The sequence below is a fragment of the Carcharodon carcharias genome, chromosome 10, assembly GCF_017639515.1.
Source record: "Carcharodon carcharias isolate sCarCar2 chromosome 10, sCarCar2.pri, whole genome shotgun sequence".
NCBI lineage: Eukaryota > Metazoa > Chordata > Chondrichthyes > Lamniformes > Lamnidae > Carcharodon > Carcharodon carcharias.
In genome coordinates, this window is record NC_054476.1 from 150,623,599 (window position 1) to 150,650,752 (window position 27,154).

Consider the following 27,154-nt stretch of genomic DNA (forward strand, 5'->3'; position numbering starts at 1 on the left):
TCACAAGGTGGACGTGTGTAATTATGCATCTATTATTCTGTGGAGGATTCAGGAATTAAGGCCCAGCACTGAGTAAATAGAGACTGCTGTAGAAACAAAGGCCTTTGATTTTGATACATTGGCTGTCAAGCTAAATTTGAAGGTTGCATTACCTGCCCACTGACTGGGTCAAATAACAGTGGAGGCGAGTAGGGCTAATTGTAGGGCTCTTTTAAGGAGCCGACACTGACATGAAGGGCTGAATGATCTCCTCCTGTGCTGTTAGATTTGCTGAATACTGGGCGACTGGTGACCAATTACACCTCCCACTTCTGTGTTGCCTGAACCTATGAAATAGGAGCAGGACCAGTCTTTTGGTTCTCACACTGTTAAGATATTCACCAACAACAATTTATATTTATATATCACCTTTAACATAGTAAAATGTCTCAAGACGCTTCACTGGAATTTTATGAGGCAAACCTTGACACCAAGCCACATAAGGCAATACTAGGGCAGAGGGCCAAAAGCTTGGTCAAAGAGGTAGGTTTTAAGAAATGTTTTAAAGGAGGAAAGAGAAGTAGAGGGGTGGAGAGAGGTAGAAAGGGAATAAATCCAGAGTTTAGAAACAAAGAAAATAGAAGCAGGAGTAGGTCATTCAGCCCTTCGAGCCTGGTCCACCTTTCAATATGATCATGGCTGATCCTCTAACTCAACGCCATACTCCTGCTCTCTCTCCATACCCCTTGATGCCTTTAGAGTCCAGAAATCTATCCATTTCCTTTTTAAATATATTCGATGACTTGGCCTTCACAGCCTTCTGTGGTAGAGAATTCCATAGGTTCACCACCCTCTGAGTGAAGAAGTTTCACCTCATCTCAGTCCTGAATGGCCTACCTTTATCCTGAGACTTTGACCCCCTTGTCCTAGATGACTCCAACCAGAGGAAACATCATCTCTGCATCCAGTCTGTCCATCCTGTCAGAATTTTATACATTTCAATGAGATTCCCTCTCATTCTTCTAAACCCCAGTGAATATAGACCTAGTCAGCCCAATCTCTCATCATACGACAATCCTTCCATCCTAGGAATCAGTCTGGTGAACCTTCGCTGCATTCCCTCTATGGCAAGTTTATCCTTTCTTAGTAAGGAGACCAAAACTGCACACAATACTCCAGGTGTGGTCTCACCAAGGCCCTGTACAGCTGTAGTAAGACATCCTTGCTCCTGTACTCAAGTCCTCTCGCAATGAAGGCCAATATACCATTTGCCTTTTTAGCTGCTTGCTGCACCTACATGCTTGTTTTTAGTCACAGAGATAAAAACAAAAAAACTGCGGATGCTGGAAATCCAAAACAAAAACAGAATTACCTGGAAAAACTCAGCAGGTCTGGCAGCATCGGCGGAGAAGAAAAGAGTTGACGTTTCGAGTCCTCATGACCCTTCGACAGAACTTGAGTTCGAGTCCAGGAAAGAGCTGAAATATAAGCTGGTTTAAGGTGTGTGTGTGGGGGGCGGAGAGATAGAGAGACAGAGAGGTGGAGGGGGTTGGTGTGGTTGTAGCGACAAACAAGCAGTGATAGAAGCAGAATATCAAAAGATGTCAACAACAATAGTACAATAGAACACATAGGTGTTAAAGATAAAGTTGGTGATATTATCTAAACGAATGTGCTAATTAAGAATGGATGGTAGGGCACTCAAGGTATAGCTCTAGTGGGTTTTTTTTTATTTTATATAATGGAAATAGGTGGGAAAAGGAAAATCTTTATAATTTATTGGGAAAAAAAAAGAGAAGGGGGAAACAGAAAGGGGGTGAGGATGGGGGAGGGGACTCACGACCTAAAGTTGTTGAATTCAATATTCAGTCCGGAAGGCTGTAAAGTCCCTAGTCGGAAGATGAGGTGTTGTTCCTCCAGTTTGCGTTGGGCTTCACTGGAACAATGCAGCAAGCCAAGGACAGACATGTGGGCAAGAGAGCAGGGTGGAGTGTTAAAATGGCAAGCGACAGGGAGGTTTGGGTCATTCTTGCGGACAGACCGCAGGTGTTCTGCAAAGCGGTCGCCCAGTTTACGTTTGGTCTCTCCAATGTAGAGGAGACCACATTGGGAGCAACGAATGCAGTAGACTAAGTTGGGGGAAATGCAAGTGAAATGCTGCTTCACTTGAAAGGAGTGTTTGGGTCCTTGGACGGTGAGGAGAGAGGAAGTGAAGGGGCAGGTGTTGCATCTTTTGCGTGGGCAAGGGGTTGTGCCATAGGAGGGGGTTGAGGAGTAGGGGGTGATGGAGGAGTGGACCAGGGTGTCCCGGAGGGAGCGATCCCTACGGAATGCCGATAAGGGGGGTGAAGGGAAGATGTGTTTGGTAGTGGCATCATGCTGGAGTTGGCGGAAATGGCGGAGGATGATCCTTTGAATGCGGAGGCTGGTGGGGTGATAAGTGAGGACAAGGGGGACCCTATCATGTTTCTGGGAGGGAGGAGAAGGAGTGAGGGCGGATGCGCGGGAGATGGGCCGGACACGGTTGAGGGCCCTGTCAACGACCGTGGGTGGAAAACCTCGGTTAAGGAAGAAGGAGGACATGTCAGAGGAACTGTTTTTGAATGTAGCATCATCGGAACAGATGCGACGGAGGCGAAGGAACTGAGAGAATGGGATGGAGTCCTTACAGGAAGTGGGGTGTGAGGAGCTGTAGTCGAGATAGCTGTGGGTGTCGGTGGGTTTGTAATGGATATTGGTGGACAGTCTATCACCAGAGATTGAGACAGAGAGGTCAAGGAAGGGAAGGGAAGTGTCAGAGATGGACCACGTGAAAATGATGGAGGGGTGGAGATTGGAAGCAAAATTAATAAATTTTTCCAAGTCCTGACGAGAGCATGAAGCAGCACCGAAATAATCATCGATGTACCGGAGAAAGAGTTGTGGAAGGGGGCCGGAGTAGGACTGCAACAAGGAATGTTCCACATACCCCATAAAGAGACAGGCATAGCTGGGGCCCATGCGGGTACCCATAGCCACACCTTTTATTTGGAGGAAGTGAGAGGAGTTGAAGGAGAAATTGTTCAGCGTGAGAACAAGTTCAGCCAGACGGAGGAGAGTAGTGGTGGATGGGGATTGTTCGGGCCTCTGTTCGAGGAAGAAGCTAAGGGCCCTCAGACCATCCTGGTGGGGGATGGAGGTGTAGAGGGATTGGACGTCCATGGTGAAGAGGAAGCGGTAGGGGCCAGGGAACTGGAAATTGTTGATGTGACGTAAGGTGTCAGAGGAATCACGGATGTAGGTGGGAAGGGACTGGACAAGGGGAGAGAGAAGGGAGTCAAGATAACGAGAAATGAGTTCTGTGGGGCAGGAGCAAGCTGAGACGATCGGTCTACCGGGGCAGTTCTGTTTGTGGATTTTGGGTAGGAGATAGAAGCGGGCCGTCCGAGGTTGGGCAACTATCAGGTTGGAAGCTGTGGGAGGGAGATCCCCAGAGGAGATGAGGTCAGTGACAGTCCTGGAAACAATGGCTTGATGTTCAGTGGTGGGGTCATGGTCCAGGGAGAGGTAGGAGGAAGTGTCTGCGAGTTGACGCTCAGCCTCCGCGTGGTAGAGGTCAGTGCGCCAGACAACAACAGCACCACCCTTGTCAGCGGGTTTGATGACAATGTCAGGGTTGGACCTGAGAGAATGGAGTGCAGTAAGTTCAGAGAGAGACAGGTTAGAATGGGTGAGAGGAGCAGAGAAATTGAGACGACTAATGTCGCGCCGACAGTTCTCAATGAAAAGATCGAGAGAAGGTAAGAATCCAGAGGGAGGGGTCCAGGTGGAGGGAGAATATTGAAGATGGGTAAAAGGATCCGTTGAACTGGGAGAGGACTCCTGCCCAAAGAAGTGAGCCCGGAGACGAAGACGGCGGAAGAAGAGTTCAGTATCATGCCGAGCCCGAAATTCATTGAGGTGAGGGCGTAAGGGTATGAAACTAAGTCCTTTGCTGAGCACTGAACGTTCAGCATCGGAGAGGGGAAGGTCAGGGGGTATAGTGAATACACGGCTGGGGTTGGGATTGGAAGATGGGGTGGAGACGGAGAGACAGGCAGGGGTGGAGGGTCCTGGATGGGTGTTGGTGTCGATGAGTTGTTGGAGCTTGCGTTCCTTAGCACTTGAGAGAAAGAGAAAAAGTTTCTTGTTGAGGCGTCGGATGAGCCGAAGGATAAAATGAAACTGGGGGCACGCGCAGCTTTGAAAAAGGGTACGGCGGTGCTGCTGGAGGGAGAGGTCGAGTGTGTTCATATGGCGGCGCATGGCACTGAGAGTGGATTTCAGAATGTGACGGGAACAGCAGTCCGAGAAACTTTTTATGTCCCGGAGATACCTGTAATCCTGGGTGGGTTCACCCCATCTTCCAATCCCAACCCCAGCCGTGTATTCACTATACCCCCTGACCTTCCCCTCTCCGATGCTGAACGTTCAGTGCTCAGCAAAGGACTTAGTTTCATACCCTTACGCCCTCACCTCAATGAATTTCGGGCTCGGCATGATACTGAACTCTTCTTCCGCCGTCTTCGTCTCCGGGCTCACTTCTTTGGGCAGGAGTCCTCTCCCAGTTCAACGGATCCTTTTACCCATCTTCAATATTCTCCCTCCACCTGGACCCCTCCCTCTGGATTCTTACCTTCTCTCGATCTTTTCATTGAGAACTGTCGGCGCGACATTAGTCGTCTCAATTTCTCTGCTCCTCTCACCCATTCTAACCTGTCTCTCTCTGAACTTACTGCACTCCATTCTCTCAGGTCCAACCCTGACATTGTCATCAAACCCGCTGACAAGGGTGGTGCTGTTGTTGTCTGGCGCACTGACCTCTACCACGCGGAGGCTGAGCGTCAACTCGCAGACACTTCCTCCTACCTCTCCCTGGACCATGACCCCACCACTGAACATCAAGCCATTGTTTCCAGGACTGTCACTGACCTCATCTCCTCTGGGGATCTCCCTCCCACAGCTTCCAACCTGATAGTTGCCCAACCTCGGACGGCCCGCTTCTATCTCCTACCCAAAATCCACAAACAGAACTGCCCCGGTAGACCGATCGTCTCAGCTTGCTCCTGCCCCACAGAACTCATTTCTCGTTATCTTGACTCCCTTCTCTCTCCCCTTGTCCAGTCCCTTCCCACCTACATCCGTGATTCCTCTGACACCTTACGTCACATCAACAATTTCCAGTTCCCTGGCCCCTACCGCTTCCTCTTCACCATGGACGTCCAATCCCTCTACACCTCCATCCCCCACCAGGATGGTCTGAGGGCCCTTAGCTTCTTCCTCGAACAGAGGCCCGAACAATCCCCATCCACCACTACTCTCCTCCGTCTGGCTGAACTTGTTCTCACGCTGAACAATTTCTCCTTCAACTCCTCTCACTTCCTCCAAATAAAAGGTGTGGCTATGGGTACCCGCATGGGCCCCAGCTATGCCTGTCTCTTTATGGGGTATGTGGAACATTCCTTGTTGCAGTCCTACTCCGGCCCCCTTCCACAACTCTTTCTCCGGTACATCGATGATTATTTCGGTGCTGCTTCATGCTCTCGTCAGGACTTGGAAAAATTTATTAATTTTGCTTCCAATCTCCACCCCTCCATCATTTTCACGTGGTCCATCTCTGACACTTCCCTTCCCTTCCTTGACCTCTCTGTCTCAATCTCTGGTGATAGACTGTCCACCAATATCCATTACAAACCCACCGACACCCACAGCTATCTCGACTACAGCTCCTCACACCCCACTTCCTGTAAGGACTCCATCCCATTCTCTCAGTTCCTTCGCCTCCGTCGCATCTGTTCCGATGATGCTACATTCAAAAACAGTTCCTCTGACATGTCCTCCTTCTTCCTTAACCGAGGTTTTCCACCCACGGTCGTTGACAGGGCCCTCAACCGTGTCCGGCCCATCTCCCGCGCATCCGCCCTCACTCCTTCTCCTCCCTCCCAGAAACATGATAGGGTCCCCCTTGTCCTCACTTATCACCCCACCAGCCTCCGCATTCAAAGGATCATCCTCCGCCATTTCCGCCAACTCCAGCATGATGCCACTACCAAACACATCTTCCCTTCACCCCCCTTATCGGCATTCCGTAGGGATCGCTCCCTCCGGGACACCCTGGTCCACTCCTCCATCACCCCCTACTCCTCAACCCCCTCCTATGGCACAACCCCTTGCCCACGCAAAAGATGCAACACCTGCCCCTTCACTTCCTCTCTCCTCACCGTCCAAGGACCCAAACACTCCTTTCAAGTGAAGCAGCATTTCACTTGCATTTCCCCCAACTTAGTCTACTGCATTCGTTGCTCCCAATGTGGTCTCCTCTACATTGGAGAGACCAAACGTAAACTGGGCGACCGCTTTGCAGAACACCTGCGGTCTGTCCGCAAGAATGACCCAAACCTCCCTGTCGCTTGCCATTTTAACACTCCACCCTGCTCTCTTGCCCACATGTCTGTCCTTGGCTTGCTGCATTGTTCCAGTGAAGCCCAACGCAAACTGGAGGAACAACACCTCATCTTCCGACTAGGGACTTTACAGCCTTCCGGACTGAATATTGAATTCAACAACTTTAGGTCGTGAGTCCCCTCCCCCATCCTCACCCCCTTTCTGTTTCCCCCTTCTCTTTTTTTTTCCCAATAAATTATAAAGATTTTCCTTTTCCCACCTATTTCCATTATATAAAATAAAAAAAAACCCACTAGAGCTATACCTTGAGTGCCCTACCATCCATTCTTAATTAGCACATTCGTTTAGATAATATCACCAACTTTATCTTTAACACCTATGTGTTCTATTGTACTATTGTTGTTGACATCTTTTGATATTCTGCTTCTATCACTGCTTGTTTGTCGCTACAACCACACCAACCCCCTCCACCTCTCTGTCTCTCTATCTCTCCGCCCCCCACACACACACCTTAAACCAGCTTATATTTCAGCTCTTTCCTGGACTCGAACTCAAGTTCTGTCGAAGGGTCATGAGGACTCGAAACGTCAACTCTTTTCTTCTCCGCCGATGCTGCCAGACCTGCTGAGTTTTTCCAGGTAATTCTGTTTTTGCTTGTTTTTAGTGATTGGTGTACAAGGACATCCAGGTGCCTTTGTACATCAACATTTCCCAATCTACCACCATTTAAATAATACTCTGCCATTCTGTTTTTCCTACCAATGTCGATAACTTCACACTTATCCAAATTAGACTGCAGGGTCTAGGAAACGGAAGGCAGAGGCACTAATGAAGGAGCAATTACAATTGAGGATACGCGAGAGGCCAGAATTAGATGAATGCAGATATGGCAGGTGAAGTAGGGAGGGAAGTGGGTGATGGTTGGGAGGGGGCTGCGGTTGTGGGTTCGTCCCTCCCCACTTTCGTAGGAAAAACAGAATGGCAGTGTTATTTAAATGGTGATATATTGGCCTTCATTGTGAGAGGACCTTAGTACAGGAGCAAGGGTGTCTTACTGCAGCTGTTAATGTAGATCAGTGACCACAGGGTAGATAGGTGAACAAAGTAAATATATCGTTGAGTTCTCTTTTAAAAAAAACAAACATTTTTTTGCTCCTGCGGGAGAAAGAGATGAGATGCTAAAGAATGGTTTTGAAACTATTGCTAAACCTGAGAGGTCAGTTTGAATGCAAAAACCCTTCCTGCTGTTTGCTCCTCCTGGCTGCTGCCAGGCAGAGGGGGCGCTCCTGGGCCTGTCTCCTGGAGGAATGGAAGCGGAGACTCTTGCTGCCCCCCCTGTCAGCTCGGGGTGGAGAGTTACCAGGGCCACAGTCAGTCCATGTGCTCCAGCTTTCTGAAGTTTAAAGGCCGATTCCTGTCCGTGTTTGCTTCTGAAGAACAGGCTACAGTGTAACGCGGGCGCTTCAAGCCCCAGGCTCAGGATCTGATCCGGATTTCTCCAGCTGCCGGATTTCTCGGGTTAGTAACCGGGTGGGGGGTGGGGGGGGAGGGGAGGAGGGGAGTGAAGGGGGGAAGGGGGGGGTGAAAGGGAGGAGGAGGGGAGGGGAGTGAAGGGAAGGGGAGGGAGGGGAGTGAAGGGAAGGGGAGGGAGGGGAGTGAAGGGAAGGGGAGGGAGGGGAGTGAAGGGAAGGGGAGGGAGGGGAGTGAAGGGAAGGGGAGGGAGGGGGGGAAGGGGAGGGAGGGGGAGGAGGGAAGGGGAGGGAGGGGGGAGGAGGAGAGGGAAGGGGAGGGAGGGGGAGGAGGGAAGGGGAGGGAGGGGGGAGGGGGAGGAGGGAAGGGGAGGGAGGGGGGAGGAGGAGAGGGAAGGGGAGGGAGGAGGGGAGTGAAGGGAAAGGGAAGGGGAAGGGGAGGAGGGGAGTGAAGGGAAAGGGAAGGGGAGGAGGGGAGTGAAGGGAAAGGGAAGGGGAAGGGGAGGAGGGGAGTGAAGGGAAAGGGAAGGGGAAGGGGAGGAGGGGAGTGAAGGGAAAGGGAAGGGGAAGGGGAGGAGGGGAGTGAAGGGAAAGGGAAGGGGAGGAGGGGAGTGAAGGGAAAGGGAAGGGGAGGAGGGGAGTGAAGGGGAGGGGGAGGAGGGGGGTGAATGGGGTGAGGGGGGTGAATGGGGTGGGGGTGAGGGGGGTGAATGGGGTGGGGGGGAGGGGGGTGAATGGGGTGGGGGGGGAGGAGGGTGAATGGGGGAGGGGGTGAATGGGGGGGAGGGGGATGGGGGGTGAATGGGGGGAGGGGGATGGGGGTTGAGGTTGGGTGGGGGTAGGGGATGAATGGGGGGGAGGCGGATGGGGGTTGAGGTGGGGTGGGGGGAGGGGGGTGAATGAGGGGGGTGAATGGGGTTGAGGTAGGGGGTGAATGGGAGGGGTGGGGGGGTGTGGGGAAGGGGGGTGAATGGGGTTGAGGTGGGGGGGAGGGGGGTGAATGGGAGGGGTGGGGGAGGGGGGTGGGGCGGTGTGGGGGAGGGGGGTGGGGGGGTTGTGGGGGAGGAGGAGGGGTGGGGGTGTTAGGGGGGTGAATGGGAGGAGGGGTGAAGGGGTGGTGGGGGGGGTGAAGGAGCTGAAGGGGGGGTGAAGGGGAGGAGGGGGGTGGGGGCTTGAGGGGGATAGGGGGTGGGGACTGGAGGGGAGAGGTGAAGGGAGGAAGGGGAGGAGGAGGAGAAACATCCACCTCTCATCCTGCCACTGTTTAAAAACACTGCTCAGTGCATGTGTAACACACCCCTTTTCTGTAGATTTCATAGTCTTTGCTTGTCGGATGTTGCCTTTCCCTCCCTGGGGGCGGGGTTTGGAATGGAATCCTGTAACTGTAACAACCTGAATTGTTACTGTTGCCACATCCTGGCACAGGGGCAGTCTTGGAATCTTCACTGAATCGCAGGATTTTAGCGGCACAGGGAGGCCATTTGGCCCATCGTGTCTGCGCTGGCTCTCCGATTGAGCATTGCGACCTAGTGCAATTGACCTGCCTCTTCCCCATACCCCCTGCACATTGGATGAGATTATTTCCATTCAAACAATGTTCTCCTGAATGCCCCGATTGAACCTGCCACCACCTCACTTCCAGGCAGCACATTCCGGACCCCAGTCACTCTCTGTGTGAAAATGTTTTTTTCTCACATCACCTTTTGCTTCTTTTGCAAATCATTTTAAACCTGTGCTCCCTTGTTCTTGATTCTTTTACGAGTGGGAACAGCTTCTCCTTATCTACCCTGCCCAGCCCCCTCATGATTTTGAACATCTCTATCAAATCTTCTTTTAGTCGCCTTCTCTCCAAGGAGGACAGTCCCAACCTCTCCAATTTATCTTTGTAACAGAAGTTTCTCATCCCTGGAACCATTCTTGTAAACCTCTTCTGTACTTTTTCCAATGTGCTCACATCCTTCCTATAATGCGGCACCCAGATCTGTACACAAGACTCCAGCTAAGGTCTAACAAGTGTCTTATATAAATTCAGCGTAACCTTCTTGCTCTTGTAGTCTATATCCTTATTAATAAAGCCCAGGATACTATATGCTTTATTAACTGCTCTCTCCACCTGTCCTGCCACCGTCAATGATCGATGCACACACACACCAAGGTCCGTCTGCCCTTGCACCCCATTAAGAATTGTACCCCTTATTTTGTATTGTCCGTCTATGTTTTTTCTACCAAAATGCATCACTTCACACTTCTCCGCACGGAACTTCGCCTGCCACTTATCTGCCCACTCCACCAACTTGTCTATGTCCTTCTGAAGTTCTACACTGTCCTCCTCACAGTTTACAGCATTCCAAAGATTCATATCATCTGCAAACGCTGAAATTGTCCCCTGCCCACCAAGATCTAGGTCATTTATATATATCAGGAAAAGCAAGGGTCCCAATACCGACCCCTGGGGAACTCCACTACAAACCTTCCTCCCGCCTGAAAAATATCCACTCTCTGCTTCTTATTTTTCAGCCAATTTTGTATCCACGTCCCTTTTATTCCATGAGCAATAACTTTTCTCACAAGCCTATTGTGGGGTACTGTATCAAATGCCTTTTGAAAGTCCATGTACATCACATTAACAGCTTAACCCTCATTGATCTTTTCTGTTTCCTCTTCAAAAAAACTCCAGCAAGTTAGTTAAACACTATTTCCCCTTTAGAAATCCATGTTGGCTCTTCCTTATCAACCCATATTTTTCCATGTGACTACTAATTCTATCCCAAATAATTGTTTCTAGAATCTTGCCCACCATTGAGGTTAACTGTCCGTAATTGCTGGGCTTATCCTTACAACCTTTTTTGAACAAGGGCGTAATGTTTGCAATTCTCCAGACCTCTGGCATCTCCCCTGTGTCTAGGGAAGATTGAAAAATTATGGCCAGTGCCCCTGCAATTTCTACTCTCACTTCCTTCAGTATCCTTCGATGCATTTCGTCCGGTCCCAGTGCCTTGTCAACTTTAAGTACCGACAGCCTATTCAACACTTCCTCCTTATCAATTTTGAACCCTTCTAGTGACAGAGTTTCCTCGTCTGTCACCATGAGTAGTATCTACCTCCTTGGTAAAGACGGGTGCAAAGTATTCATTTAATACCTCAGCCATGGCCCCTTCGCCCATGTGTAAATTCCCTTTTAGGTCCCTCATTGGCCCTACTCCTTCTTTTACCACCCTTTTACTATTTATATGCCGATAGTAGACTTTGGGACTCCCCTTTATATTGGCTGCCAATCTTTTGTCATAATCCATCTTCACTTCTCTAATATGCTTTTTCACCTCCCCTCTGAGCCTTCTGTATTCCTCTTGGTTCTCAATTGTATATTCTACCTGACACCTGTCATAAGCACACCTTTTTTTCTTTATCTTAATTTCTATCTCCTTTTTCATCCAGGGAGTTCTGGATTTGTTTGTCCTACCTTTCCCTTTCGATGGAATACCCTGACTGTGCCCAAACCAATTATTTTTTTGAAGGTAGCCCATTGTTCAGCTACAGTTTTTCCCGCCAATCTTTCGTTCCAGTCTATCTGCCACAGCTCCGTTCTTGCCCCATCGAAGTCGGCTCTCGTCCAGTTAATTATTCTTACTCTGGAATGTCTATCGTCCTTTCCTATCATCCTAAAATGTACGATACAATGATCACTATCTCCTAAATGTTGCCCCGCTGATACTTGATCCACCTGGCCCACCTCATTTCCAAGAACCAGGTCCAACAGAGCATCTTTTCTTGTTGGATCGGACACATACTGCTGTAGAAAATTTTCCTGAACGCAGTCTAGGAACTTTTGCCCCTCTCCACCCTTTACACTACCACTGTCCCAGGCTACATTCGGGTAATTAAAGTCACCCATTATAATTACTCTATAATGCTTGCGAATCTCTGCACTTTCCCTGCAGATTTCTTCTACGTTCTTCCCATTAGGTGGTGGTCTATAGACTACAACAAGGAATGTAATTACATCCTTTTTGTTCCTTAGCTCTAGCCAAACTGATTCTGTCCTTGAATCCTCTGGGACATCCTCTTTCTCCAGCACTGCAATGCTCTCCTTAACCAATACTGCTACCCCTCCTCCTTTCCTTCCTTTCCTATCTTTTCTGAACACCTTGTACCCGGGAATATTTAACACCCAGTTCTGCCCTTCCTTGAGCCAGGTCTCTGTTATCGCCACAACATCATAATTCCACATGGCAATCTATGCCTGTAACTCCCCTATCTTATTTACGATACTCTGTGCATTCACATACATGTATAGTAACCCTGAGTTAGATTTTGTTATTTTCTGCTTCACCCCGACTTCACCTATTAACTTAATATTTTCTATACAAGTGCTATCTGTCCCTCCCACTATTTTGTCCACCCTGGTATTCCTCTCTAATATTTTCTCTTGGTTCCCACACCCCTGCTGAGTTAGTTTAAAGCCCTCCCAACAGCACTAGCGTAAAAACCCGCCAAGAAACTCAGTCCCGGCTTTGTTCAGGTGCAATCCATCTGGCTTGTACAGGTGCCATCTCCCCCAGATCCAGTCTCAGTGTCCCAGGAATCTAAAGCCCTCCCACCTGCTCCATCTTTCCAACCACACATTCATCTGCCTTATCCTCCTATTTCTGTACTCACTGGCATGTGGGCACTGGGAGTAATCCAGAGGTTACTACATTTGAGGTCCTGCTTGCTAATTTTCTACCTAGCTCCCTAAATTCTGATTGCAGGACCACATCCCCCTTCCTACCTAAGTCATTGGTACCAATGAGAACCACGATCTCTGGCTGTTCAGCCTCCCCCAAAAGAATGCCCTGCAGCCGCTCTGTGACATCCTTGACCCTGGCACCAGCGAGGCAACATACCATCCTGGAGTCACGCCTACTGCCATTGAAATGCCCGTCTGCTCCCCTAACCAATGAATCCCCTATCACAATTGCTCTTTCTTTCTTCCTCCTCCCTTCCTGTAGAGCCGAGCCGCTCGCAGTGCCACAAACTTGGCTCTGACTGAACTCCTCTGAAGAACCAGCGCCCTCACCAGCTTCCAAAATGGAAAACCGATCTGTGAACGGGACCCCAAGGGTCTCATGCACTACTTGCCTACTTCTTTTGGACTGCCTGGTAGTCATCCAGGCCCTTAAGCTGCGATGTGACCACCTCTCTGAAGGTGCTATCCATGTAGCTCTCAGCCTTGCAGATGTGCCATGGTGACTCCAGCTGTCACTCGAGCCCTGGAACCCGGAGCTCAGGTTTCTGTGGTTGGCAGCGCTTCCTCCACATGTGGTCGTCCAGGACATCAGTAGCGTCCATGACTTTGCACAAATTACAGGACACGCATTCCACTCAACTGAGCTGCCCTACCATGTCTTAACTCTACTTCCCTTACGTTAACTTTATCATACTTTGGATTATTTATATTACTTTATTGTATTGGCCCTAAATTTCCCTTATTCCTGGCGCTTTGCAGTTAAAGCCAATTATAGCTACTTGTTTAAAAATGTTACACTTTTCTAATTTACTCACCAGGTCCTACTTACCAAGGCCACCGCTCTTCTTTCTGAGGAAAGGTAGAAAAGGAAAGGAGCACCTCCTCCCTCCTCACCGAACTCCCTCAGTCACCTCTTCTCTCAAATGCTCGCTGCTTCTCAAACTGTTTTTATAGCTGCTCTGCACTCCTCTGGGTGCTGCTGACTGCCTGGTTCGGGGTCCTCCACTCACACTCCTCTAGGTACTGCTGACTGCATGGTTCAGGATCCTCCACTCACACTCTCCTCTAGGTGCTGCTGACTGCATGGTTCAGGGTCCTCCACTCACTCTCCTCCAGGTGCTGCTGACTGCCTGGTTCAGGTTCTTCCTCTTGCACCCTCCTCTCAATTCCTACCATTCAATGTTGTTACTTAAGGTTTTGTTTCAAAAACCCTCACTTGTCTTGTTCTCACCCTTCACCTTTTCTCTTCTGGGGAATGAGTGATTAAGGGATATAAGACTGCAATTGCACCCCCCCCCCCCCCCCGCCTTCCTGTTCCGACATGGACACTATTACAAAATTATTGACCGTTCCTTCACTGTCAACTGGGTCAAAAACCCTTTTGAACTCCCTCACAGCGTCGTGGGTGTCCCTTCATTGACCCACACTGACTGGAGCAGTTCAAGAAGGTGGCTCACTGCCAGGTTTCCAAGGGCAGTTAGAGAAGGACAATAAAATACCAGCAGTGGCTCACCGCCCATGAATGAACCCCCAAAATAAAGGCACAGAAGTGTCCATCTGCTCAGGATGTATCAGCTACTCACTCAATAAACTCACTGGGACATTGCAGAAGCAAATCACTTGGTTTAAGAAGGAGCTTGCATTTATATAGCACACCCTCAACATGCCCCATTTGGCCAGTATCATAACCTGTGGGGAGTAGTCACTGTATTATTTCTGAAAAGAGAGACCTTGCTGAAGATTTTTGTTTTGCACTCATCAGGATAAATGTGAGAGCCAAATTTCAAATGATCACAACAATTAAACAACAGGAGATAAGTGTGCTGATTGTTTGGCAAATCTACTCTGATTGGCCGAGGCATTGCCATGGAGAACACATTAGGGAACTATTGGTTTCCAAGCTTCGGGGTAATTTTTTTTTTAAAAAAAGGGCCACACAATATTCTTTTTGTTTGCAGAGAATGGGTCCCTCTATGAATGTATGGTGCTTCTAGCAAGCATAATTTTTTTTTTTTATTATTCGTTCTTTGGATGTGGATGTCGCTGGCTAGGCCAGCATTTATTGCCCATCCATAATTGCCCTTTTGTTTAGAGGGCATTTAAGAGTCAACCACATTGCTGTGGGTCTGGAGTCACATGTAGGCCAGGCCAGGTAAGGACAGCAGATTTCCTTCCCTAAAGGGCTCTAGTGAACCAGGTGGATTTTTCCAACAATCGGCAATGGTTTCATGGTAATCGTCTCACTTTTAATTCCAGATTTTTATTGCATTCAAATTTCACTGTCTGCCATGGTGCTTTTCAAACCTGGGTCCCCAGACCATTACTCTGGGTCTCTGGAATACTAGCCCAGTGACAATACCACTATGCCACCTCCTCCCCTAACACATTACGTGCATGACTAATTGTATTAAACTGGTGGTTTGTGTAGTTATTGGTGCACTCAGGATTGTTCAGCAAGTCATGTCTAACAGTAGACATTTTGTTTTGGGTTCTGTGTGTGTGGGCTGGTTGAGTATGGTCTGTACGCTGCCTTTTACGAGCAACAGAAGGAACATGCTGTTTGATTTAATCAGCCGGTTGCTGGACGTGCCTCTCATCACACTGGCCTAGAAATTCATTGACATTATGACAGTAGTCACTGTCGTGGTGTAGGAAACATGGCAGCCAGTCTACACACAGCAAGCTTCCACAGATAGCATTGAGAGACCAGATAATCTTTTTTAGTGATGTTGGTTGAGGGACAAATATTGGCCAGAATATTGGGGAGAAGTACCTGGTATTCTTCAGCAGTGCTGTGGGATCCTTTTCTTCCACCTGAGAGAGATTTAATGTCTTGGCTGAAAGTCGGTACCTCTGACAGTGCAGCAGTCTCTCAGTACTACACTGGGAGTGTCAGCCTAGATTTTGTGCTCAAGGCTCTGGAGCATGACTTGAATCCACAACTTTCTGACAGAGTTGAGAGCTACCCAATGACTAGGGGGAGGCGGGGAGTGTGACTCTGCCTCTGTTTAATAGTGCTCTAGGTTATAGTATGTTTTTTGGGTTTTTTCACTCAATGATTTTCTCCTTGGGTTCAGTGTTATCGGGCACCCTATAAATGGACTTTGTGACCAGGAGGGAGGAGTATGATATAAAGATAGGAGGGAGAGTCATCAACAACATCTGTGCTGATGGCACATTGGTTGCCTATGCCATTCAGCGTGACACTTAGACAACGACCTATAAGAACACAAGAAATAGGAGCAGTCGTAGACCATATGGCCCATCAAGCCTGTCCCACCATTTAATACGATCATGGCTGATCTTGGGCTTCAACTCCATTTTCCTGTCCGCTTGCCGTATCCCTTAATTCCCTGTGAGACCAGAAATCTGTCTGTCCCAGCCTTAAATAAATTCAACGATGGAGCATCCACACCCCTCTGGGGTAGAGAATTCCAAATATACAAAATACACAAACTTTTGAGTGAAGAAAATTTCCTTATCTCAGTCCTAAATGATCAGTTTAATCCTGAATGATCCTGAGACTGTGCCCCCATGTTTTAGACTCCCGAAGCAGTGGAAACAATCTCTCTGCATCTACTCTACCAAGCCCCTTTAGGATCTTGCATGTTCCAATGAGATCACCTCTCATTCTTCTAAAGTCCGGAGAAAACAGATCCAATTTACTCAGCCTCTCATCATAGGACAACACCCTCATCCCAGGGACCAATCGAGTGAACCTTCGTTCTACCGCCTAAAATGCAAGTATATCCTTTCTTAAATGTGGAGACCAAAACTGCACACAGTATTCCAGATGTGGTCTCTCCAAAACCCTGTACAACTTGTATTTTAAACCCCTTTCGATAAAGGCCAACATGCCATATGCCTTCCTAGTTGCTTGCTGCACCTGCATGCTAACTTTGTGTTCCATGTACCAGCACACCCTAGTCTCTTAAACGTCAACACTTACCAGTTTCGCACTTTAAAAAAAAAATTCTGCTTTTCTACTCTTGTGACCAAGGTGAATAACTTTACATTTCCCTACATTACATTCCATCTGCCAACTTGTTGTCCACTCACTTAACCTGTCTATATCTCTTTGCAGCCTCTGTGTCCTCCCTACAGTTTACCTTTCCACCTATCTTTGGTATCATCAGCAAACTTTGATACATTACTTGCTGTCTCTTCATCTAAGTCATTAATATAGATTATAAATAGCTGAGGCTCCAGCACTGATCCTTGTGGCATTCCACTATTCACTGTCTGCCAACTTGAAAAAGCCCCATTTATGCCCATTCTGTGCTTTCTATCCGTTAACCGATCTTCCATCCATGCTAAAATACTACCCCCAACTCCATGAGCCCCAGCCTGTTAACCTTTTGTGTGACACCTTATTGAATATCTTTTGGAATTCCAGGTATACTACATCTACTGGTTCCCCTTTATCTACCCTACTGTCCTTAAAAAAAAAACTTTCTAATAAATTTGTCAAACAGCATTTCCCTTTAGCAAAAACTATGTTGACTTGTTCTAAACGTAATATGCTTTTCTAAGTGCACTGTTAAGACTTCCTTCTTAATAGGTTCCAGCATTTTCCCAACAACCGATGCTAGGCTAACTGGCCTTTAGTTCACTGCTTTCTTGAAAAGCGATGTAACATTTGCCAACTTCCAAATGAGTAGGACCTTTCCCAATCTAAGGAATTTTAAAAAATCATTGCCAGCACATCCACTATCCCAGCAGCTATCCTTTTGTCGGATTTTAGTCCCTTCAGTATCTCCAATATTTTTTCTCTGCTGATATTAATTTCCTTAATTTCCTCACTCTTTTTAGCCCCAGGCTACTGTCTAGCAGTAAAACACATTGTTCCTTTGCTTGCCCAATATGCAGTACATAAGAACATACAACTTGGAGTAGGAGCCTGCTCCGCCATTCAATGAGATCATGGCTGATCTGACTGTAACCTCCTGCCTATCTTCAGTAGCCCTTCACCTGCTTGTTTATCAAGAATCTATCTCCCTCTGCCTTGGAAACATTCAAAGACTCTGCTTCCACTGCCTTTTGAGAAAGGGAGTTCCAAAGACTCACAACCCTCAGGGAGAAAAAATTCTCCTCAGCTGTCTTAAATGGGTGACCCCTTATTTTTAAACAGTGACCCCTAGTTTGAGATTCTCCCACAAGGGGAAACATCCTTTCCCACATCCATCCTGTCAAGTCCCCCCAGGATCTTATGTTTCAGTCAAGCTCACTGAACTCCAGTGGATACAAGACTAGCCTGTCCAACCTTTCCTCATAAGACAACCCGTCCATTCCTGTTATTTGTTTAGTAAACTTTCTCTGAACTGCTTCTAATGCATTTACATCTTTCCTTAAATAAGGTGATCAATACTGTTCTCAGTACTCCAGATATGGTCTCACCAGTGTCCTGTAGAACTGAAGTGTAACCTCCCTACTTTTGTATTCAATTCCCCTCGCGATAAATGATGACATTCTATTAGCTTTCCTAATTACTTGCTGTACCTGCGTACTAGCCTTTTGTGATCCATGTACTAGGGCACCCAGATTCCTCTGAACCTCCAAGCTTTGCAATTTCTCACCATTTTGATAATATGCTGCTTTTTTATTCTTCCTGCCAAAATTGCTAATTACACATTTGCCCACCTCTTGCTCCATTTACCAGATCTTTGTCCACTCACTTAACCTATCTATGTCACTTTGTAGCCTCCTTATGTGTCCCCATCACAACTTACTTTCCTACCTATCTTTGTGTCATCAGCAAATTTTGCAACCGGAGATTTTTGAACATTGCTGTGATCCCTTCATCCAAGTCATTTATATAAATTGTAAAAAGCTGAGGCCCCAGCACTGATCTCTGTGGCACACCACTCATTACATCCCGCCAACCAGAAAAGAACCCATTTATGGCTACCCTCTGTTTCCTGTTAGCTAGCTAATCTCCTATCCATGCCAATATGTTACCCTCTACATTGTACCATGAGCTTTTATTTTCCACAATAACGTTTGAAGTGGCACCTTATCAAACTAACTGGGTACATTTGCCGCATAATTCATCAACTGGACCATATCCCATGTTGCCGCATAAATATATTTATTTCAGTAAACTCTCAGTGCAGCTCAGGCTACAAATGAACAGTTGTGTCTGTTTAGCAAGAGCCTGACGGTCTGATCCCTGAAAGCCTCTCCACCATCGATAAGATTCAAGACAGGAATGAGATGAAATACTCACCACACGCTGAGATGGATGCAGTCACAGCAATGTTCAAGAATCTCCACACCGTCCAGGACAAAACACTTTGCTTGATCAGTGCCCATGCACTAGATTTAATATTATACCCGTCTGTGTCGCTGGTAAACTGGAATGGAATGACCACCTCCTGTGCTGTACCATTTTATGATTAACTAGCCTTTTGACATTAGGTGCTGATTAATTTTCTAAATTCCCAGTATCATGCTTGTGCCATGCCGTGTGGAGCTATTCATCAAGCCCACTTCCTCATACCCTTGTAAATTATTTTTAAGCATTTATCTAATTCCATGTTGCCAAGGAGCAATACCTGTTATGGCATCTCTCTATAAAACTGTATCGCAACTTATTTTTACATACAGGACTTTCAGTCCAAATGTTTACATTGGGAGTTTCATTGTTGATGGGTGCCATGAGCAACGATTGTGAAAACAAGATGTTGAACGGGAATTGTGTGCATACTCAAGATTTGTTTTTAATATTCTATGGAGACAGAAGATGAAGTGTTGCTGGGAAGAACTAGTTAAGCAGTTTGTGTTGTTGTTCGTCATTTAAAAAAAAAAACCAAATCTGCCTGCCAGCCATTAACTTTTCTATTTTTGTCAGTGCTCGTTGATTTGTCATTCTGATTGTTTTGTGGAAAATGGACAGTGCTGGTTTCAGGAACTTGGATATTTGATCAGCTTCTCTCACTCTTTTCTAGCTCTTGTGTGGCGCCCAACGATGAAGGAGGACAGCCAGCGACTGCTGGTGCAGTTCAAGGATGAGGGCGGGGAAATTTTGGGCACCCCTTTTGATGTCCCGGTTGACATTACACCTGACAAATTGCAGCTTGTGTGCAATGTTCTGTTACCTAAGGTAAAGTCATCACAAATACTTTTATACCGTCATATACAGGGTACTGTGGCACTTAATGCAACTGTTACGCTTCTCCCCACTCCCTTCATCCCATCATTAGTGGCTGTGCTTTTAGCCATCTAGACTCTAAGTATTAATTGTACAGTAATTGATTATTTAATTGCATTCAGGTGGTGGGCATTTAGTTGGGGATTCACTCATGCTCAGTGCCTTAGGCTGCACCCCCTTTTCAGTTATTTGAAAAACCTTTTACTGCTGTTTTTGCATTTCAGTCTCACGCTCCTGATTCCTGGGCACCCGGTGTGGAGGGGGGCCGGGAGGGAGGTGGACTCCCCTTGTGATCCTACTCCTGGTCTTGGCCAAGTTGGCCACTAACGGTTCCAGGCAGCAGGTGATCGAGGGGGTTGTCCGACCTGACTGTCTGCCCCTCTTCTGTGGCTATGTTCGCAGCCGGGTCTCCTTGGGAGAGGGAGCACGCGGTGTCTGCCGGCACCATCGAGGCCTTCCTTGCTCGGTGGGCACCGTGGGGTCTGTGGTGCTTTATAGACCCTTATGATCACATTTTGATTTAATGTTTGTAAGTATCCTTTAAATTTTGTCTTTGCTTTTACAGTTTCCCTTTAAGGGGCTGCTTTTTACTTTGTCCCTGATTTTGTCAATTTAATTTAATTGTTTGACTCAAGAGTTACACATAGGAGCAGACTGAAACTGTGATTGTTGGGTCTAGGAGATGTATGTTTTTAATGTGTATTTATATAAATAAATACATACAAAGTGGGTAAAGTTCTGCCCTTCACCACCTGGTTTTCTAGAATGGCATGAAGGTCTGGAATCCATTCCCTCCCTCAGCCTGTCTGCCTCTCCCTCTCTTTTTAAGACCCTTAGAATTACTTTTTCGACTAAGCTTTTTGGCTTCCTAAGCTGCTGCCTCCTTCAGGGCACCATGCCCTAAGTTGGTGACCATGGACTTGCATTGGATTGGTCCATGATTATGTTTGGCAAAGTACTGAAGTGGTTTGCCATTGCCTTCTGCAGTATGGCTGACCAGAAAATTCTCCCTCTCTTACCACTGCCATCAGGCGTATTGGAAGGATTTACAGGTAGATAATCAACCTGTTTGGCCATGTTATGAACGCACTTTTCATGGCCATCAAGCCCCAGAGTGGGACGAACCCAGAGCTTCTGGCCCAGAGGTGAGGACACTACCCACTGCGCTGCAAGATCTCCCGGCTTCCTAATACCTCCTCCTTTTCCTGCAGTTTGATTTTAGTCTGATTAAGCTTCTAGATGCTATGTGAATGCATGTTAATGGAATATTGATTTCATTCCTTTGCTTGTCATAAAACCAAAAAGATCAGGGAACTTATGAAGAACGACTTGTAATTATTAAACCTTACTTCATTGCTCAGAGAAGGCAGGCAACTGAATTTGCTTTGAAGCACAGCGATGCAGGCAAATGTGGCACTGATCTTGCACAAAGCAAGATCCCACAAACAGCGGTGAGATCAGTGTACAATTAATCTGTAATTTTCCTGGTGGGTTTGAAGCACAGTATATTGGCCAGGTTACTGAGGAACATCAGCTCTTCAACTGGTGCTGTGGGGATCATTAACATGCACCTGAACAGGTAGACAGGGTCTCAGTTACAGTCTCATCCAAATAATGAGGAGAGAGATTGAGTAAATTAAGCCTATACTGCCTAGAGTTGAGAAGGATGAGAATTGACACAAATATAATTCTTAAGGGGTTTGACGGGATAGATGATGAGACGCTGTTTCCCCTGACTGGGAAATTTTGAACTAGGGATTGTTGTCTCAGGATAAGGGGTTAGCCATTTAGGACTGAATAAATTTCTTCACTCAGAAGGTTGTGAATCTTTGGAATTCTCTACCCTAGAGGCCTGTGCTTGCTCAGTTGTTGAGCGTACTCAAGGCTGAGATCGACAGATTTTGGGTATTAAGGGATATGGGGATAGTGTGGGAAGGTGGAGTTGAGGTACAAGATCAGCATGATCTAATTGAAAGGCAGAGCTGGTTCAAGGGGCTGAATGGCCTACTCCCATTCCTATCTCTTTTATATATTCTTATAATAAATACCCCACCCCTGTTTTATTGTGATCTTCAACATCCACTTGGAAAAACAGAACAACTGGTTCAATATTTCATTCAAAGCACAGTATGTTTGACAAAACAGCACTCCTGCAGTGCTGCAGTCCACTGGAGTGCTCGGATCCTAGAACCCAAAACACCTTGAATTACAGTTGGTGCTACCAGCTTAGCCAAGCTGATGTGAAGACAGTGAGGGTAGTGTGAAGTAGAGCTAAACATTTAGTTTCCAAACATAATTTTAAAGATGCTAATTATTTTGGGCGGTGCAGTGGTGGAGAGCAATTTTCTTTCACCTTCAGGATCTGATTTGAGATAGATTTTAGATGTTCTGTTGAGTGGTGGGACAGAGTGCAGGTTTCAGTCTATCATGTGCCTCTCTGTGGGCTAATGTGCTTGGGAATGGAGCGGTTAGACAGAGAAGGAGGCTGCATTTTTATAGCACTGTGTCTCTTGCCAACGCAAGATGGCGTTCTGCACATGTGCACTGATGAACATAAATCTAACAATGTCATTCCGCTGCAGCTTGACTGCCAGTATCAGTCTACGCATGCACAGACCTTTGCCTGTGTGCAATTGAGGCCAGCAGGGCATGGTGACATCAGGACTATGCGTGCATGAATTTCAAAATTTGGGGAGTGTTATCAATAGGCACAGGACATCCATGGGGTATATTGGGCACTATTTATGGGAGTCCCCATCCCCTCCCTCCTCTCCCCCATTCCCTCTCTCCTCTCCCCCATTCCCTCTCTCCTCTCCCCCATCCCTTCCCTCCTCTCCCTCAGCAAATGCTCTCAGAGAATCTCTGGGCAAAATTTTCCCCCCGTTTGGGGGTGGGGTGGGGGGAGAGCAGGAGCGGGCGTAAGGGGTCGGGTTCCCGATCGGCGCCGCCATTTTACGTGAGCGGGCCAATTAAGGCTCTTCCAGCGTGACATCCGCCCAGAAGCGCTATCCGCTCCCTGTGTGGGTGGGGAGACGGGGGAGGGGGGGTGGATTCCCTTAGCCGGGAGTGAGCTCTTTCGCCCATGCGCGTGAAATAGCGCACGGATCTCCAAGGCTAAGTGCTGCCTTAGGGAGATTGGCTCGGATTTTCAACTTTTAATATTAAGGAGTTTAAAAAATTTCCTTGCCGTGTCCCCTCATGTATCACATGACTTGGGACATGTCCATAACTTTTATTTAAACCTTTCATTAAAATTTAAGTACTCTCATGAAACCTCATCCCGTCCAGTGGATGAGGTTTCACGTTTTTTTTTCACAAGCCCGTCTAGGCTCCCGGCCTGCCCGCCGTCCTTAAGGTTGGACCGGCAGGTCCGTTCATGAGCTGGACTGGTTTTCTAATGGCCTTAATATGCCGTTGACAGGTCAGTGGGCGTGCATCCTACTCAGCTGCCCCACCGCCGACCTGAAAATAGAAATGACGCGGGGTGACGTCGGGAGTTCCAGCCGACATTACCCTGCATCGTTTTACACATGGGGGTGAGTGGGAAGACCCTGCCCTCTGTCGACGCTTGCTTATGTAATGGCTGTGGTGACCACCCTATGCTTTCTCCAGGCTCGCAGAGTACAGTTTTCACAGTGTAACTCCACGATTTACTATCACTTCATGTTCCACAGGCAGCTCTGCAGTGATCCCTTGCAAAAATGCACTTTTTTTTTCAAGCAACTAGCTGTGTGAATAAAAACAAAAAACTGCAGATGCTGGAAATCCAAAACGAAAACAGAATTACCTGGAAAAACTCAGCAGGTCTGGCAGCATCGGCGGAGAAGAAAAGAGTTGACGTTTCGAGTCCTCATGACCCTTCGACAGAACTTTTCAGTTCTGTCGAAGGGTCATGAGGACTCGAAACGTCAACTCTTTTCTTCTCCGCCAATGCTGCCAGACCTGCTGAGTTTTTCCAGGTAATTCTGTTTTCGTTTTAGCTGTGTGAATTCTGGTTCCAAGCAGCTGTGATTCATTCCAGCGTGCTGGAATCCATGACGGAGCGAATGCAGTTGTTGCCTTAAACCTGTCTCTTTCCTTTTATGCGTTTTATAATTTTTTTCCTCATTTGTTCATGGGATTTGGGAGTCGCTGGCTGGGCCAGCATTTATCACCCATCCCCTAATTGCCCTTGAGATGGTGGTGGTGGTGAGTGGTGAGCTGCCTTCTTGAACCGCTGCAGCCCACGTGGTGTAGGTTAGGGAGGGAATTCCAGGATTTTGACCCAGCGACAGGTCGCCATATTTCCAAGTCAGGACGGTGAGTGACTTAGAGGGGAACTTACATGGATAATAAAGTTTCGCACTTGTTTCCGAGTGCCCGTTTAAAGGTCACTGCCGCCCAGTTGTGATCATTTCAACGGCACCATCTTTGACCCTGGCCGCTACCAACCCGGACGCTCCAGCCTTTATATAGCAACTTTCACCACCTCAGGATTGTCCCAAAGTGTTTTGAAGCCAAATAAGTCCTGTTAAAGGACTTTTATAGTATAGTCATTGTTGCAATGTAGCAAACCTGGAAGTTAATTTGCAGACAGCAAGTTCCCACAAACAGCAATGTGACTATGACCAAATAATCTATTTTAGTGATGTTGGTCAAGGGATAAATATTGACCGGTGCACCAGGGATAACTCCCCTGCTCTTCTTCAAAACAGTGCAATGCTTTACACCAAGCTGAGAGGAGAAGGGGCCTCAGTTTAATGTCTCATCTGAAAGACTCCCTCAGTACTGCACTGGAGTGCCAGCCTGGATCTTGTGCTCAAGTCTCAGGAGCGGGGCTTGAACCCACGGGCTCTGACTCCGAGACGAGAGTGCTACCCACTGAGTCACAGCTGACACCATAACGTCAAATGACAGTATGCGGGATGGTGGCTGTGATTAACCCCGCAGTGAGTTCTTTATCGGGCTGTGCGGGTGTAGGGAAGAGCGGTGAGGAGGCCAGGCACCTCGTGCTGAAAGAGTTAAATCCAGAAGGAGAATTGTGTCAGCATTGACTGGGGATTGGAAATGGGCTTGCAACTTAACCTCTTAATCATGGACGAAAGGGAGAGGAAAATCACTGACCTTAAGCATGTCATTTGCCTTTGGAAGCTACATTGGTAAGGCTTCATTTAGAATGCTGAGTAGTTTTGGCCTCCTCGAATGTTGTGATATTGAGGCTTTGGAAAGGGTACAGAGGATGGCCACTAGGCGTGATCATATACCAAATGGCCTACTCCTCCTATCTCCTAGGCTCTTTGCTCCCAGTATCTCTGTTACAAAAACAGGCTCAGAACTGGAACTCTACGCTTTAGAGCAGGTTAATACAGTGAAGGGAATGGATTTTGCTGAGTTGACGGTTTGCGCAATTAAATGGATCCCGGGAGCCACAATTTTAAGGCCAGTTAAATGTCAGGAGATGGTTCTTTTCCCGGAGAATGATGCATCTCTGGAACAGGTGACCCTCTCGTGTGGTGGATGCTGATTCACCGTAATCCTCAAGCAAGAGCTGATCCTGTTTATGGTTGGGGTGGAGATCACCCCTTACAAAAGGGAGGTCCAGGCCAGCGCAGCTTCCTGGGTGAGTTTTGATCGCCTGAGGGGATTGGGCAGGAATTTCCCAGATTTTTTTATTCCCCCACCCTGGGTTTTCTAATCTGGATTCCCACTTCTCCCTTGGGGATCATGTGGAGTCGAGCGGGGTGGGGAGCAATGTCCCCTCTAAAGGTCTTTTTGTGCTAATGTCCTGTTCATTGCAATGCAAGGTACCTTTACATTTTATTTGTGCAGCTCCACACACGTGATATCTTAAAAGACGCAACATATGTGAGGCCTACGCAGTGCATTCTGCATGAGCGCGCAGTTTAAAGGGAATGTTGGTGGGGAGTGTACAGAATTTATTGCACGAGGTATCACAGGCTGTCAACAGGCTTGATACACCAGAGATAAAAACAAAAAACTGCGGATGCTGGAAATCCAAAACAAAAACAGAATTACCTGGAAAAACTCAGCAGGTCTGGTAGCATCGAGTCCTCATGACCCTTCAACAGAACTAGGTGAATCCAAGGAGAGGGGTGAAATATAAGCTGGTTTAAGGTGTGTGTGCGTGCGTGGAGAGAAGTGGAGGGGGGTGGTGTGGTTGTAGGGACAAGCAAGCAGTGATAGGAGCAGATCAGCAAAAGATGTCACAGACAAAAGAACACAGAAGTGTTGAAGTTGGTGATATCTAAACGAATGTGCTAATTAAGAATGGATGGTAGGGCATTCAAGGTACAGCTCTAGTGGGGGTGGGGGGAGCATAAAAGATTTAAAAATATTTAAAAATAATGGAAATAGGTAGGAAAAGAAAAATTTATATAAATTATTGGAAAAAACAAAAGGAAGGGGGAAGAAACAGAAAGGGGGTGGGGATGGAGGAAGGAGTTCAAGACCTAGAGTTGTTGAATTCAATATTCAGTCCAGAAAGCTGTAAAGTGCCTAGTCGGAAGATGAGGTGCTGTTCCTCCAGTTTGCGTTGGGCTTCACTGGAACAATGCAGCAAGCCAAAGACAGACATGTGGGCAAGAGAGCAGGGTGGAGTGTTAAAATGGCAAGCGACAGGGAGGTTTGGGTCATTCTTGCCGACAGACCACAGGTGTTCTGCAAAGCGGTCGCCCAGTTTACGTTTGGTCTCTCCAATGTAGAGGAGACCGCATTGGAAGCAACGAATGCAGTAGACTAAGTTGGGGGAATTGCAAGTGAAATGCTGCTTCACTTGAAAGGAGTGTTTGGGCCCTTGGACGATGAGGAGAGAGGAAGTGAAGGGGCAGGTGTTACATCTTTTGCGTGGTCATAAAGAGGTGCCATAGGTGGGGGTTGAGGAGTAGAGGGTGATGGAGGAGTGGACCAGGGTGTCCTGGAGGGAACGATCCCTACGGAATGCCGATGGGGGGTAGGTGAAGGGAAGATGTGTTTGGTGGTGGCATCATGCTGGAGTTGGCGGAAATGGCGGAGGATGATCCTTTGAATGTGGAGGCTGGTGGGGTGATAAGTGAGGACAAGGGGGACCCTATCATGTTTCTGGGAGGGAGGAGAAGGTGTGAGGGCGGATGCGCGGGAGATGGGCTGGACATGGTTGAGGGCCCTGTCAACGATCGTGGGTGGAAAACCTCGGTTAAGGAAGAAGAAGGACGTGTCAGAGGAACTGTTTTCTCCGGGACACCCTTGTCCACTCCTCCATCACCCCCTACACCTCAACCCCCTCCTATGGCACCACCCCATGCCCAAGCAAAAGATGTAACACCTGCCCCTTCACTTCCTCTCTCTTCACCGTCCAAGGGCCCAAACACTCCTTTCAAGTGAAGGAGCATTTCACTTGCATTTCCCCCAACTTAGTCTACTGTATTCGTT

General features: G+C 47.6%; 1 protein-coding gene across 5 annotated transcripts in view; it reads left to right on the top strand.

Moving 5' to 3' along the window:
• Positions 1–7,726: 7,726 nt before the first annotated feature.
• Positions 7,727–27,154, top strand: part of nle1 (notchless homolog 1 (Drosophila)) — a 71,918-nt gene continuing 52,490 nt past the window's right edge. For 4 of the 5 annotated variants that reach the window (XR_005944274.1, XR_005944275.1, XM_041198093.1 and 1 more), the window contains exons 1-2: positions 7,727–7,920; positions 19,545–19,699. Coding sequence is in view for 3 of the 5 variants with exons in the window: in XM_041198093.1 (XP_041054027.1) it covers positions 19,565–19,699 (135 nt within the window). In the remaining 2 variants the exon portion in view is untranslated. Of the gene's footprint in view, positions 7,921–19,544; positions 19,700–27,154 lie in introns of those variants that run through there. The other variant, XM_041198095.1, reaches the window with a different exon arrangement.